Source organism: Sylvia atricapilla, chromosome 12, assembly GCF_009819655.1.
Source record: "Sylvia atricapilla isolate bSylAtr1 chromosome 12, bSylAtr1.pri, whole genome shotgun sequence".
In the NCBI taxonomy this organism is placed as follows: domain Eukaryota; kingdom Metazoa; phylum Chordata; class Aves; order Passeriformes; family Sylviidae; genus Sylvia; species Sylvia atricapilla.
Window position 1 is genome coordinate 1,168,737 of NC_089151.1, and position 15,506 is coordinate 1,184,242.

The 15,506-nt window shown below is 60.6% G+C and overlaps 2 protein-coding genes across 2 annotated transcripts; both read right to left on the reverse strand.

Moving 5' to 3' along the window:
• Nucleotides 1-1,470: 1,470 nt before the first annotated feature.
• On the reverse strand, nt 1,471-6,890 carry CPNE7 (copine 7). Its single transcript, XM_066327427.1, has 15 exons — nt 6,631-6,890; nt 4,845-5,027; nt 4,702-4,776; nt 4,250-4,324; nt 4,089-4,172; nt 3,914-4,003; nt 3,689-3,787; nt 3,253-3,339; nt 3,107-3,166; nt 2,889-3,022; nt 2,711-2,765; nt 2,507-2,558; nt 2,306-2,439; nt 1,944-2,180; nt 1,471-1,611 (listed from the first exon to the last, which is right to left on the reverse strand). The coding sequence occupies exons 1-15, from the start codon at nt 6,835-6,837 to the stop codon at nt 1,474-1,476; spliced, it is 1,710 nt and encodes a 569-aa protein (XP_066183524.1). The 5' UTR covers nt 6,838-6,890; the 3' UTR covers nt 1,471-1,473.
• Nucleotides 6,891-9,388: 2,498 nt separating this feature from the next.
• RPL13 (ribosomal protein L13) lies at nt 9,389-14,409 on the reverse strand. Its single transcript, XM_066327429.1, has 5 exons — nt 14,260-14,409; nt 13,225-13,366; nt 11,573-11,746; nt 10,325-10,381; nt 9,389-9,586 (listed from the first exon to the last, which is right to left on the reverse strand). The coding sequence occupies exons 1-5, from the start codon at nt 14,361-14,363 to the stop codon at nt 9,428-9,430; spliced, it is 636 nt and encodes a 211-aa protein (XP_066183526.1). The 5' UTR covers nt 14,364-14,409; the 3' UTR covers nt 9,389-9,427.
• Nucleotides 14,410-15,506: the final 1,097 nt, after the last annotated feature.

Sequence of the window (15,506 nt, forward strand, 5' to 3'; positions counted from 1 at the left end):
AGTGCATGCCACACAGCACATGGCAGAGTGTGTAGCACACAGCACGTGGCACATGGAACAGACACGTAGGGCATGGCATGTGGCACCCAGCACACAGTGAGGCACAGGACACAGGACATGTCACAGGGCACGTGAACGTGGGGTGCATAGCCCATGGCATGTGGCACAGGATACACACACACGGCACATACATGGCATATGGAACACAGCTGGGGACACGTGGTGCACGGGGTGTGGCAGAGGTCATACAGCACATGGCATGTGGCACACAGCACGTGGTACATGGCACGTGGCACAGAGCACAGGGCACACAGCACAGAGAACACAGCACAGGACACACGGTACATGGCACAGGGCATACAGCACATGGCATGTAGCACATGGTACATGGCACACAGCACATGGTACAGGGCACACAGCACAGGGCACACGGTACATGGCACAGGGCATACAGCACATGGCATGTAACACATGGTACGTGGTACAAGGTACATGGCACACAGCACAGGGCATGTGATACACGGCACACAGCACAGGGCACACAGCACAGGGCACACAGCACAGGGCACAGGGCATACAGCATATGGCATGTAGCACATGGTACATGGCACAAGGTACATGGCACACAGCACACGGTAGATGGCATGTGGCACACGGTACATGGCACACGGTACATGGCACACGGTACATGGCACAGGGCATACAGCACATAGCATGTAACACATGGTACGTGGCACAAGGTACATGGCACACAGCACAGGGCATGTGATACACGGCACATGGCACATGGCACACAGCACAGGGCACACAGCACGTGGCAGTGGCCGTGTGCCGGGCAGCAGGACCCGCTCCGTTGCCGCCTCTCTCCGTTCCGTGCCCTGGATTCGGGGCCGCAGCGCAGCGGGGCGAGCGCCGGCTCTGGCACATCAAAGCCGCCGCTGCTCCGGCGCTCCCGGCTCGCTGCCGGCCACGGACACCCGAAGTGTGGGGGCTAGGGCTGCCCTCGGCTCTTGTCACCAGGTGCGGCAGCGTGGTGTCCCCGGGAGGGGACACGGCAGCAGCCAGGAGGTGCCAGTCTCTCTCCCCAGCCCCGAGTGACCCCCGGAGGGTGAGGGTCAGCACCCAGAGAGCAGGAGGATGGGCACGGGGGTGGTGCTTTATTGGGGGGGATCATGCAGCCTCCAAAGATCACAGTGACAGAGAAGCGGGGAGCGAGGGGACAGCGGGTTCGGGCCACAGAGCACTAGGAGCGAGCAGTGCTGGGGGTGTCCTGCACCGGGACTTGCCCCGTGTCCCAGCCAGGCGGGGGCTGTGGCGGGGCTTTGTGGGGACCCCGGCTGTCCCCACGCCGCACCGGGACAGTGGTGGGGAGTCTCACTGGGGACCCTTCACTGGGGCACTGGGGGTCTCTCACTGGGGAAACTGAGGCTGGAGCCGGGGGTCTCTCACTGGGAAAACTGAGCTGGGGGTCCCTCACTGCGGGGAGCCGAGGCTGGGCTCGGGGGTGGGGGGCCGGGGGCAGCGCGGGGGAAAAGCCTTGTAGCTGTAGTACTCCACCACCTGCTTGGGCACCTCCGCCAGCACGCACTTCGCCAGGGCGGTGGGTGACGCCTGCGGGACACCGGCGACACCGGCGTGAGCCGCGGGCACCGGCTCCTGCACCGAGGCTGGGGACAGGGGAGGGGACGGCACAGGACAGGAGGGGACCAGAAGGGACGAGATGGATGGGAGGAGGAAAGACGGGACGGGACAAATGGGAGCGGGGCGGGAGGGGATGGAAAGGGGCGGGAGGGTGGGGAAGGACAGGGAAGGACGGGGAAGGACAGGGAAGGGCAGGGAAGGGCAGGGAAGGACAGGGAAGGACAGGGAAGGACAGGGAAGGACAGGGAGGGGCAGGGAGGGGCAGGGAGGGGATGGCAGGAACTCGTGGCTGCTCCACTCACGTTCTTGAACTCGCGGAAGGGGACGAACTGGACGATGTCGCGCAGGACGGGCTCGCCCTTGGGGGAACGCAGGACACCGTCGTCCCCGTCCAGGATCTGCATGTCCGTGAAGTCGGCGTTGCCCACGCCGACGATGATGATGGACATGGGCAGGTAGGAGGCCCGGACGATGGCCTCCCGCGTGTCTGCCATGTCCGTCACCACCCCGTCCGTCAGGATCAGCAGGATGAAGTATTGCTGCGGGGGAGAGGGATGCTCGAGGGGCTGCCCGGCCCCACTGCCGGCCCCACACCCGAGCAGCCACAAGCGTCACGAGTTTGCAAGGTCTCAGCCCAGCCCCGGGGAGGAGCAGAGCGACCCACCGACGCCTCCTTGGTCCTCTCCTCGTCGGCTGCCACACGAGCCACCTTGGAGATGATGGGAGCCACGTTGGTGGGGCCGTAGAGCTGGATTTTGGGCAGGCAGCTCTGGTAGGACTCCACGACGCCCTGGATGCCTGTGGGGTGTGCAAAGGGTGAGGGGTAACCCAGCCACGGAGCCGGCCCCTCTGGAGCTGGACTCACCCTCACACTCATCGTTGTCGGGGTTGAAGTTGATGGCGAAGTCGTGGGAGACCTGGAGGGAGAGAGGGAGAGGAGGGGGCAGCTGGTGCACTCCATCCCACAGCCCCCAGCAGCTGCCAAGCGCCACCAGTGCCACAGCCGAGGGCACCCAGAGGGATGAGCACATCCCTGGGGTCCCACCTGGCAACCTGAGACCCCCCTCACCTCGTACTTGGGGGGGATCCTGGCACCAAAGCCCAGAGCTGAGAATTTCTTATCGCTGCAAGGGAAAGGGCGAGAGGAGCTCTGGTGCCATCACTGAGTGCCTGTCACCAGCAGTCCTGACCCCCAGGTGGATGTCACTAATGTGTGTGGCCCTGGGGGACCCGCCAGAGCCACCAACCTGTCGTAGTCCTGACAGATCTCTCCCACAGCCACCAGCGCCTTGAGGTACTCATTGGGCTGGTAGGGGTTGATGTAGTGCAGGGAGCAGCTGTTTCGGGGGTCCCCGTTGGAGGCCGTGAAGTCGATGGCCACCTGGTGGGGAGGGCAGTGAGGGTCACCCAGTGTGAGCAGGGCCACCGGTGTGTCCCTGCTGGGTGGGGAGGGGACACTGCTCACCGTGAAATGGATCTGGCAGCCGCCCATGATGTAATCCAGGAAGGAGTAAACCCTGTGGATCTTCCAGAGGGAGCTGGGTCAGGCGGCCCTGCCCCACGGAGCTGGGCACAGCCCAGCACAGCCTGGCACAGCTCCCAGGCGCTCACCTTCAGGTCCAGCAGCACCACGACCCCCGAATTCTTGTAGTTGCGCTTTTTGATCTTGTACTTGGGGTTCATGCAGTCCCACTGCACCTGTGGCACCGGCACCCCGCTGCCTGTGGCCCCCGGCCAGGACATGGCCCAGCCCTGGCACCCCCAGTCCCGGCGCCACTCTGCACCGTGGGGACCCCACAACCCCAAAACCCTCCACCCCACAGCCCCAGGGTGCAGCTGCCTTCCCCCACTCCCAGTCCCCCCAGGCTCCAGCCACCCCATCCATGACTGATCCCCCAGAAGACCCCAAACCCTTCCCCAAACAGGAGGGCAACGAGAAGAAAATGACGCCAAACCCAGAGGAGGAGCTGAAAGGAGGCTGCTAGGACAGGCTCTGCTGGCAGCACACAGGTGACCCCCAGGCCATCCCCATGTCCCCATGTCCCACCTTGTTCTCCCCCATTGCCTTCTGCATCTCCTCGAAGGTGGTGAAGAATTCCCCGATGAAGTCGTGCTTGCCCCGAGAGTCGTAGTCCCACACCACACACTGTGATGGGCACGGCTCAGCCCCGGCACCAGGGGCCCCTCAGCCCTGTGCCCAGCGCAGCCCCGGGGAAGGTGGGGTACAGATGCCCTCAGATCAGGAATAGGGGTCCCCATCATTCTTCCTCACCCTCAGCTTCCTCTTCTCCTCACAGCTGCAGAGCGAGTTGAGGGAGACTTTGAAGGGCTCCCAGATGGGGCTCAGGTTGTTCTTCACCACCTGCAGGAGCGGGGGCTCAGTGGGGCCGGGGAGCCCCTGGGGTGGCCGTGGGACAGCCACAGGCCCGGTGCCACCGTGGCCTCACCTCGGTGCGGTACACCAGCTGCTCACTGCGGTCGTCGTCGATGCGGTAAATCTCCAGGAAAGGATCTGACTTGCTGAAGAGGTCCTGGGGGAGGAGGGTGAGAGAGAGCACTGCCCACCCTGCCCACCCTGCCTTGTTTTGCCCCCTGGCACTCGGCTCACCTTGTCATCCAGTTTCTTGGCGCGGAAGGCAAGCTCCACGTAGCCGTTGTTCCCCGAGATCTCCTCCGAGATGATCTGAGAGGCAGCCATGGGGTGCTCAGTGCCTGGCATAGCTTTGTCCCCCTGCCCACCACCTCCCTGTGGAGCCCTGGGAGGGGACAGGGTCCCACGTGCCTCCCCAGCACAGCAGGGACCTTGAGGATGGCCAGGAGATGCCACTGGGAACCCTGAGCCATCCCCACTCCCAAGAGTCTGTGCCACTCTACTGATCCAGTCCAGTGCCACCCAGATGTCCCAGTTTGATGCTGTCCCAGTCCAGTGCCATCTGTGTGTCCTGTGTGGTGCCACCCCAGGATCTCAGGCCCGCGTGCACCCCATCCTGGTGCCACCCCAGTGCCCCTGCTCAGTGTCACCCACCCCACTGTCACCCCCAGCACAGGCTCGGTGCTCACCGTGATCGTGGACTTGCCCGCAAACTTCCCGTACTTGAGGAACAGCGGCTTCGTCACCCGTTTCTGCGCCACGATCTGCGAGAGCGCAGGGTTGGGGTGGGGACACCATCGGGGGGTCCCCAGGCGGGGGTCCCCAGGCTCACCTGCCCCACGGTGCACTCCATGCCCCCCAGGAAGTCGTCATCGTGCGTGCCCACTCCGGCCTGGCCGTGGCTGTCGTACACCTCGAACCGCAGCTTCTGCACCTCCTCGAAGTAGTAATCGACCGTGAAGATCTTGGCAAACACGGGGTTCAGGTTGCTCTTGATCACCTCGCTGCGATCCACCTGCGTGGGACCAGCACAGGGCCTTGGGGTGCCAGGGCTCACCCAGGGGTGAGGGAAGCCAGAGCTGTGGGATGTGGAATGGGGGATGAAGGGATGGGGCACGCCAGGCTGAGGGATGGGGGAATGAAGGATGAAGGGAATGCAGGGAAGGAGCAGCTGTGCCCAAGTGAATGGTGTTTGGAGGAGCTCTTTGTGCCACCCTGGGGTGGCCGTGCCTGGGGGTCACCAGCCCCCAGCCCTGGTGGCCCCAGTGGGCAGTGGGTGCTCAGCGTCTCCTGGCAGCAGGTACCGAGCGGTTCCGGAGCCTCCCCCGCACGCATCCCTGCCAGTGTTGACTCAAGAGGACACATCCTGGCCAGGGCACCCTGCCAGCCCCTGGCCCCTGCCCGCTGCCTGCCCAGTCCGGCATCATCTGCCAAGCCTGCACTGCTGCCACCCTGCTGTGGCCACCCGTGTCCTTCCTGCATGGGCACTGCCAGCCCCTTCTTCAGGAGATGTGGAAGTTGGGTGCCTGGGACCCTCTGAACTCAACAGGTCTGGGGCCATCTCAGCTCTTAGAGCCAGCAGCAAGCCAGGCTCAGGCAGCCCCTTGTCTCGGGGACACAGGCTGGCTGGGACAGGAGTCACTCCAAAAGGTGGCTCAGGAGGGACCCTCTTGCCTCTTGGAGCTGGTTGGAGTCTGGCACAGCACAGCACGGAGCGTGGCATGGCGCAGCACGGAGTGTGGCACAGCGGGTACAAGTGTCTGGCATGGCACAGCACGCTGCAGCTGGCACGGTGCCCTTGTCCCCCCCCCGGCTCCGTGCTGGCTCGAGCAGAGTCGATGACACGTCGAGGGATTTAGCGCTAAATCCGCCGGCTGAGCGGCCGCGATTAGAGTGGAGCTGCCGGTGCCAGCCCAGAGCTCAGCATGGGGAGGGATGGGAAGGAGCCATGCCAGCCCCAGTGCCATCCTGGTGTCTGCCAGCCTCAGTGCCACTGTCAGCACCAGCCCTCCAGCCCTGAGTCACCTCTAGGGGGGCTGAGGTGTCCCTTGTCCCTGTCCCGGGGCAGTGAAGCCACTCTGGAGCCACATGCAATGGGCACCACGCCCCACCCTGTTCCCCGGCCCCACTGCAGCCCCAGTGGGATGGATGTGACCAGAGTTAGCACCATCCCCACAGGCTGCTGGGTGCCCCACAGTGCCCTGCCCATCCTGTATCATCCCCTGGACGCTGTTCTGCACCCTGCAACCTGTTCTACACTGTACACCCTACTCTGCATCATCTCCTGTGCCCCTGCTCTGCACCCTGGACCCTGGTCTGACCCCTGTACCCTGGTCTGAACCCTGCACCACACTTTGCACCCTGTACCCCGTTCTCCCTTATCTCCTGTACCCTGCTCTGTACCCTGTACTCTGCTCTGAACCTTGCACCCCTTTCTGCACCCTGTACTCTGCTCCCCACCATCTCCTGACCCCTGTTCTGAACCCCAACCCCTGTTCTGCACCCTGCACCCCAACCTGCAGCCCCCTGCACCCACCACCCTGTGCCCAGCCACATCCCGGGTCCCTCCCTGCCCTGCCCTGCCCGGTGGATGCCAGCAGTGCCCCCCACTCTCCTACCTCCATCCACTGGCCCTGCGTCTGCATCAGCAGCAGGACACAGGGGTCCGACTTGTTGAGGGTGTCGCGGTCCAGGAGGTGTTTACAGCTGACCCGCAGCTCCACCTTGGAGAGCACGGCCAGCGGGGCCTGCGGGCACGGCTCGGGCACGTCCCCCATGCCGGCCGGGCGCGGCGGGGGACAGGCGGCGCCGTGGGCGAAGGGCATGGGGCCGAGCGGGGCGGCCGTGCCTCGGGCGCCGTCAGGGAGCCGGGCAGGTGCCCGTCATGCCCGGGACATCGTGCCCCGCGGTGCCGGGCAGAGGGAGCCCAGGGACACTGTTCGAGGCGCGGTGGCGGGTTCCAGTGCCGCTGGCTCCGCGGGGCCCTGTAAGGCATCGAGGCACAGTGGGGTGAGCGGGAGCTGGGGCGCTGCCCGTGTACCCCCAAGTCCCTGCCGGCAGCATGGGCATTGCTGTGGGGGGCTCACACGGACCTGCAGGGCCGTGCCCAGCTCTGTCCCACCCCATCCCAGCGACAGGATGTGTCCCGAGGGGAAGGGGACCTCAGTGGGGTGGGGTACCCACCCTGGGGTGCCCCGGGTGGGGCTGTGGAGTAGAAACCCCCTCCAGTCGCTGCGGGCAGCAGCCCCAGCCTGGGCAGGGCTCTCCAGAGGGGAGCGGGGACACCAACTCCGTGTGTGTGGCACCAGGTGACGGGTTCCTCCCGTGCTGGGGACACTGTTCATCCTCCCCCCGGGGGCTGGGGACAGTGTTCATCATCCCCCCGGGTGATGCTGCCTGACGGGTCAGCGAGGGGCTCTGCCAGTCCCGGCCAAAATCCGGGGCTTGTCCCCGCACCTGCAGGTCCTGGCGGCTCCTGCCTGGGGCAGGGACAGGGACAGGGTCAGGTCCTGCCCAGCTGTGCCCTCTGGTGCCCGGCCGAAGTTTCCTGGGGAAGTCATGCAGCGCCCAGACCCTCCTCAGCACATGGTGCCCCAGCTCCGGTGGGCACCGTCCCCCTCCCCGGGATCGCGGGCATCCCTTGGCATCATCCATGGCTCAGAGGAGGGGACAGCGGGTCCCACCCTGCCCATCGCCCCCTCACCTGGCTGCTGGTGGCCTGGGCTGGGAGCCGGCGGGGCAGGGGCTGTGTCGGGGTGCCGGTGTGCCCGCCGGAGCTGCTGCCGCTGCCACCTCCACACAACTGACTCAAGCTGCAGCTCGGGAGCGGAGCCCTAAAGAGGGAGATGGATGACAAGCTCCGTTAACTGCCTCGCTGCCGGCTCCGGAGCGGAGCCCACCCTGCGCCGGGGCTGAGCAGGGTCCCTGCACCGCCGGCTGTGCCAGGGCAGGAGCTCCTGCTCCAGGGGAGACCCCCGTGGCACAGTCACAGTCCCCCACCCTCCTCAGCTGCTCCCCATGGGGCACCCAAGGCTACCGTGGTCCTGGCCCCCACACTCCGAGCCAACAGCCCAAGCACGAGGGTGGGGTCCCCCAAACCCACCGAGTGCCCTCCCCACATGCTGGAGCATCCAGACCCACATTCCAGGCACATGGAGCCCCACCTGGTGAGTCCCCAGCCCGGGACCCCCCACCCACCCCTGTCCCACCAGCACTGCTGTGCTGTCAAGCCAGCTTTATGGAAGATGATGTAATTAGCTCAAATTTGGAGGGATTAAAATGCAGATAGGGCTAACGAGCACGAGGGCACCTCAAGGCCCGGGCTTTGGGAGCTAATCCCCAGCCTGCCTGGCAGAAATAGGCCACTCTCCTTCCCGCTCCCCCCACAGCCTCCAGCACGGCTTGGCGGGGCAGGAGACACCAAGCCACAGCAGGAAACGGGCTGGCGGGACACCGCGGCAACTGGACACAGGTGACACCTCAACAGGCACATCGGGCATCTCTGAACCGCCCAGATCCCTGCGGCTGTGCCGGGGCTCCATCCCATCCCAGAACTGATGACACAGTGGGCTGGGTGAGTGCTCCTGGAGTAGCTCTGACACATCCCAGTGACCCATCAGTCCCCTGCCCAGGGACAGGGAGAGCTGGGATCCCCCCAACAGCCACAAGGAGCAGCCAGAACTCCCCATTTTCTCCTGGGCTCCTGTGGTGCCACTTGAAGTATAGAAGAATCATTTGGGTTGGAAAAACACTCTCGAGATGAGTTCACTCTCTCCACAGCACTGCTGAGGCCACCACAATGTTCCCAAGTGCCACATCTACCATGGGCTGGCTTTTAAGCCATGCAGAAATGGCTGGAAGGGCCCCAGAACTACAGGGAGTGCAGGATGGCAGAGCAGTACAGTCCAGCTCAGGGACTCGGCCCCATCCAAGCCCACCTGAGGGGCTGGGTCACACCTTGTTCCCCCTGTACCCTCCCAAAAGTGGGGAAAGCCCCCCCCAAGTGGGCAGCACCTGAGTGACCCCCAGCTTTACACACAACTTGTACAGCTTTGACAGCTTGTACAGAGAGGTGTGGAAATCATCAAACCAGGAATACTGGCATGGAAACCGGGGAAGGGGCAGCAGACAAAGCCTGACACAGAGGGGGAACCCCCAAAGCCCCTCAGAATCAGAGCAGAAGGCAGCCCAGGCTGCAGCCCTGACAAGGCAGAGAGGAGTGGGCACAGGCAGGTGTTAAACTCGCTGTCAGGGACACGTGGAGCCTCCAATCACGGCAAACGAGGCTTCCCACGCTTGAACACATCCCTGTACTGCCACCGGCACCAGAGGCAGCTCCGCTCGGCACATGTGCCCCAAAACCACAGCACACTGGGCTCTCTACGGCTTTTTATTGACAGTTCTGGGGAGAACAGTTCATTTCTTCTTCTCCACGTCCTGCTCCGCCGCTTCCTTGGCGCGCTTGGCGCGGATGCCGAAGAGGCGGGCGTTGGCCCGGGCCATGCGAAGGCTGGCGAAGGCCTTGAAGTTCTTCTCGTCTTCCGAGATGACACGCGCCTTCTCCCGCTTGAAAACCTGCGGAGAGAGCGCCAGACAGTCAGCCTGGCCCCGGGAGCAGAGGCTTCCCACAGTCGGGAACGGAGCGCTCGTGCCATCTACAGGCCCTGCCCTCCGCCTGCTCCGCCGGGATCGGCGCTGCTGCTGCCTCCTCCTGCGCTCAGCACAACGGAGCAGCAATAAAAACAAGCACCACGGGAAACCTGAGTCAGGTTTCACACAATCACAGCATTGTTAAGGTTGGTAAAGACCTTTAATAGCGAGCCCAACCGCCAGCCCAGCCACCACTATGGTTACCACCGATCGTGTCCTCAAGTGTCACATCCACGTGTTTTTTGAACACTTCCAGGGATGGAGACTCCACCACTGCCCTGGGCAGCTGTGCCAGGGATAGACAGTCTGAAGCAATTTTCTTATCTAAACCTCCCCTGGCACAGCTTGAGGCTGTTTCCTCTTGTTTCCTGTCACTTGTCACCTGGGAGGAGAGCCCAACTCCACTCCAGCTCCACTCTCTTGTCAGGGAGCTGTATTAGGGACAGATGGTGACCACAGAACCAGCCACAGCACTCCTACCCCAGCTAAACCCAAAGCACCAATTCACAGTTTTCTCAAAGACTTATTCCTGGGGTTTTTTTGATCCAGGATGGGCAATGCCTGGAGACAGTCACCCTCAAGCTGTGAGACAGCAAAGAGAGAATCCTCTCTGCAAGTTCAACTTCAATCACATCACACAGAACCTGATTAAATGACACTTACGTTCTTGATGGGCATAACAGGTCCTGTGAGCTGAGTGGCCATCTTGAGCTCCTCGGGCTGCACAACGAAAGATAGGAATGTTAGGAGAACAGATTTGAACTTCTAAAACCTCAGCTAAAGCACAGCCTTTACACAGGTACCCAGCTCAAACGTGGTGCTACTGATCCTGACAGGAGCTTTGACACCAAAGGGTGACAAACCCTGCACTTGAGAGCATTTGGCACTGATGAGCTGTGTCACGACCCACGCTGTGCCCAGAGCTCTGCCAGCTGGGACAGCTCTGCCACCAACTGTGCTGTTCTCAATTCACACAGGATCATCTAGGTTGGAAAAGACCTCCATTATCATCAAGTGCAACCTGTGCCTGATCCCCACCTTGTCAACCCAGCCCATCCATTCCTTCCTTGGCCAGTCCCTTCCAATGTCTGACCACTCTTTTCCAGGAAGAAATTCCTGATGTCCAACCTGAACCATCTTCCCTGGCACAAACCAGGGCTGGTTCCTGAGCCTCCTTTATTCAAGATTGAGCCCTCACAGCTCATATACACCCAACACATTCCTCAGCAACTCCTCCTCAGGTTGATTACAGCTTCTTGTTAAGAGCATATCATCAGACAAAAATGACCGAACGTTTACTGAATACAGCTGACTTCCAGCAAACACATCTGAATCAGTGTTTCAGCTCGAGGCTCTTCCTCTCCGCTCTGAAGATGGAGTCAAGCAGTTTGGAGCTGCCAGGTTTCCCACAAGATGGGAGGACAATCTGAACTCACCCTTGTGTTCCCTGGATCTACTGGCAACAGAGCCAGGAACACAGCTCTGCTCTGATCCTGGAGAGGTTTTAATGAAAACCATTTTTGAATGTCAATAACAATCGCCTTCTGGAGCCTGCCTGGCACACAGCTCTGGAGCCACTCACAGCCTGTCCCTCAGCCTTCCACCAGCAGGACTGACTCCAAGGAGAATTTCCAGCCATTGTGACAGTTTAGTTCTCTAAACTAAAACTCAACTGGCTGAGCAAGGATCAAAGCTCCAGGAATTAGCACCAAAACAAGCCAGCAGCTGCTCAGCCAAATGCCTGGCTGAAGTCACTGCAACCCTGAGTGCACCATCAGACTCGACCCTGCCAGGCCTGGCCTTGTGCTGGGCTCAGAACCGTGGGGCTCACAAGACTGAGAAGGCTCAGGAGCTCTGCCTGACACCAAACCTCCCAGAACAGGAACACATTTCCAGCAGAGAGGTACTCACAGAGCTGTCTCCCTTCTTGGGCATGGCTGGCTTCCTGGGGAAGAGGATGAGCTTGGAGTGGTACTCCTTCAGCCTCTGCACGTTGGCCTGCAGGGACTCAGTGGACTTGTTCCTTCTCCGGGGATCCACGGAGATTCCGATAGTCCGGGCAAACTTCTTGTTGATGCCAGCGAGCTGAGGAGAGAGCAGGAGAGAGTGGTGTCAGCATCCCACAGCTCCCAACAGCCAGGCAGGGAGCCCAGCACAGCCAGCACGGGATGCAAGGTCTGGAGAAAGGCTGGGCATCAGCTGAGGGACCAACCACACCACCAACAAAGTGTGTCCTGGTCTGTTTTAATGTTTAACTGCTCAGGCTGATTTTTGCAGGTGGATTTCCCCAGAGAAGCAAAGTGCCACCCCTGCAGGACACATTTAAACTCAGATTCAGACAGACGTCTGTGAGTCAGTTTCTGAACAACTCTGGTTCACTGAATACTGGGAGCTCCGTTAAATCAGGATTTTTTTTTCTAACCATCTGAAATAACCATTAAATAACAATTTTTTAGACCATATTAAACAAAAAACTCATTTTCTGTTTGAAGACAAACAGCTGCATCCTGCTTTGTGTTCCGCCGTTACCCGAGAATTAAAGAAAAATAAGTAATTAAGTCTTTGGCACCCAGAAGAACAATTTTCCTGCCTCAGTGCACCAATTTCAGTTATAAATGTTTTAATTAAGACACTGAACCAGGTGCAGAGGCAGCTAGAGGCTCAGGCTGATGTGGGATCTGATCAGATACACAGTGAGCAGCCCTGCAGACCACCTTTACCAGCTCAGCACACCTGGGCACGCCACAGGGACAAGGAAACATTTGCCACTTTAATCCAACTATTTTGACTTTAATCCAACTCTTATTACTCCAGTTACTCTGAGAAGCTGTGCTGAATGGTTCTTCCTACACCAGTATCCCCTGCTACTCTTAGAACTAAACTGAGCTGGGTTTAATTGGTTCTCAACATGAAAACACTGGCCAAAATATTTAGAATTAACAGAAATTTTTTTTCTCATAAAGAAACAATTTAATGAAGGTGATCTTAATCTTCCCCCTCTTCCCAAAATGTTTAGGACAATCAAGGCTCTTTCAGAATTCAAATTTCATAAAATTTCTGAATAACTTGGGTTGGAAGGGACCTTAAAGATCTTAAAGATCTTGAAGTTCCACCCCTTGCAAAGGGAAGGGACACCTTCCAGTACGTCAAGTTGCTCCAAGCCCCATCCAACCTGGCCTTGGATATTTCCAGGGATCCAGGAGCAGCCAGTTTCTCTGGGCATCCTGTGCCAGGGTCTCCCTACCCTCACAGGGAAGAATTTCTTTTGTATCTCCAACCCAAATTTACCCTCTTTAGGCTTGATTTTAACTAAATTTTAAATGACAGTCTGACCAGACAAACATACGTTTACTTTTCAAAGCACGCTTCACACACCCACTCCACCATCACAGGTAAGACCAGTCTTTCCTTGCCCCCAGAGCCAGGAAATCCACGGCCAGACTTCCCTGGCTGTGGCAGCATCAGCAGGTACCAACACCTGAGGAAGTCACCCTGTGCAGGACCGGAGAAGCAGCCGAGCTCAGACTCTATTTGAATTTTTTGAATCGATGCTGTGTACTTACTTTAAGCTCCTCCAGGCTGAAGCCTCTGCCAGCACGGACTTTTTTGTGGTATCTGATTGTAGGGCACCTGACGATGGGCCGGATGGGCCCGGCCACGGGCCGGGGGGCGATGCGGCGAGCCTTGGCCTGGCGAGCCTTCCTCCTGCAACGGCAGCATCACACCTTCCTTCAGCTCGGGAAACACCCCCGAGGGCACCGAGTCCAGCCTGTGCCCGATCCCCTGCTGACTGATCCAGCCCAGAGCACTGAGTGCTGCAACCAGCCCTTCCTTGGGACTCTGCCACCTTCCTGGGCAGCCCCTGCCAAGGCCTGACCACCTTTTCCAGGAAAAAATTCCTTTGTGATGTCCAGCCTGAACCCCCTCGGCACAAACTGAGGCTGTTCCCTCTCCTCCTGCCCCCGTTCCCTGCGACCAGAGCCTGATCCCCTTCTGTCAGGAAGTTGTGAAGACACAGAAGGCTCCTCCTGAGTCTCCTTTTCTCCAGGCTGAGCTCCCTCCGCTGTTCCTGGTGATCCAGACCTTTCCCAGCTCCCTTCCCTTCTCTGGACGTGTTTCAGCTCCTTAATGTCTGCCTTGCAGTGAGGAGCTAAATACAACAGCGCAGTTTTAGGCGTGACAGCAGCAGTACCAGTACAGGGGACAGGCACCGCCCCGCTCCTGCTGGTCACACTATGGCTGGCCCAAGACAAGTGTCACTAGCTCCTGCCCACCTGTGACAGCTACGGGGTACCTGATATCTCTACCACACGTGCCACTCCTGCGCTCGCAGGGAGGCATCTCCAGCCCTGCAATGCCTCCGGAACAAACAGCCGAGCCGGGCTGGCTGCTGCTGCCATCAGAGACCCAGGGAAGTGCGTTCATCACTGTGGATGCAGCGATTCCGGAGATGTCTCATCACCTGGCTGCGGCCGGCAGGGGCTCGCCCTGAGCACGAGCAGGGAATGGCTAAACAAGTCCTCGGGCTCCTGCTTTATCAGCGGCCCCGCGGAAGCCGGGAAAGGCCCTCCCGCGGCCCCCGGAGCTCCGGGACTCACCTGCGGAGCTTGCGGGCGGGCTGGTTGAACCAGGTGGCGACTCGGCGCTGCCAGTCCTTGTGGAAGTGGGGCTTCAGGATCATCCCATTGCGGCTGGGCGCCATGGCTGCGGCCTGCGGACACGGGCACGGTTAACGCGGGGACACCCGAGGAGCCCGCGAGCCCGCCGGCCCCGGCCCAGTGCGGCCCCATCGGCACCCCCGAAGCCTCCCCCACGGCCCCGCGCGGGGCTGTGGCGGCGGCGGGCGCGGCCCCGGCGGGCGGATGGCGGCGGATGGAATCCCCGGCCCTCACTCACCTCCCGCCACCGACAATGGCGACCGGAAAGGAAGCGCTGGCGCGACGGCGCCGGAAGTGCCGCGGCGGCGCCCAATGGGCAGCGCGGGAGCGGCCCGGAGGGGGCGGGGCCAGAGGGAAAGGGGCGGGGCCATCGGCGGCGGCTTCACCGCGCCCGCAGCAAAGATGGCAGCGGCTTAAAGGGCCCGCGCACGGCGGCGCTGGGAACGGGGACATGGGGACACGGGGCCGCAGGTAGGCTCCAGCGGCAGCAGCAGCTCGATGCCCTCTCCCGTGCCCAGCAGCTCCTGGGCAGGGGTTATGCTAGTCCCAAATCCCTAAAGAATCCCCATGCAACCCAAGAGCAGGATCCCTGAGTCCTGCTCTTTTGGGGTAGCAGCATTATCTCGCATGAGGCAGGAGAGGGAACGGACTTCCATCCCCTTGGGCAGATCCCAGGCTGTGGGATCCACAGCTTTTGCCTGGCAGCAATGGCACAGCAGTGGTGGCAGCAACTCAGAAGCCACCAAGGCTGTCCCCCCACTGCACTGCTCCAACCATCACCCTCAGCTCCACAGAACTGAACTCCCCTCTCCACCCCAGCAAGGTTTTGTGAGTTAAAAGAAAATAAAATCAAGGAATACTTCAAAGTTCATCTGCTGTTGGAAAAGGAAGTTCAAAGAGTGAGACTGGGAAGAAACAAGCCAGTTTGGAATTAAAACATCCAGTCAGCAGGATCCAAAAATGTAGAAAAATACTTGAGTCCCTGAACTCAAGGGAAATCACTCCCCAGGCACTGAGACCCCAGGGAATGAACTGGGACAGGGGAGAACACACAGTGCAGAACATCGTCACAGGGAAGCAGGAGGCTCCCAGCTGCAGCCTGACCCGGGACAGGAGCCTGGGACTGTGACAAAGGCCCAAGGACTGGGAGCTGTCAGAGCCCAAGCTTGGGCTGGGGTCTTTCAGGT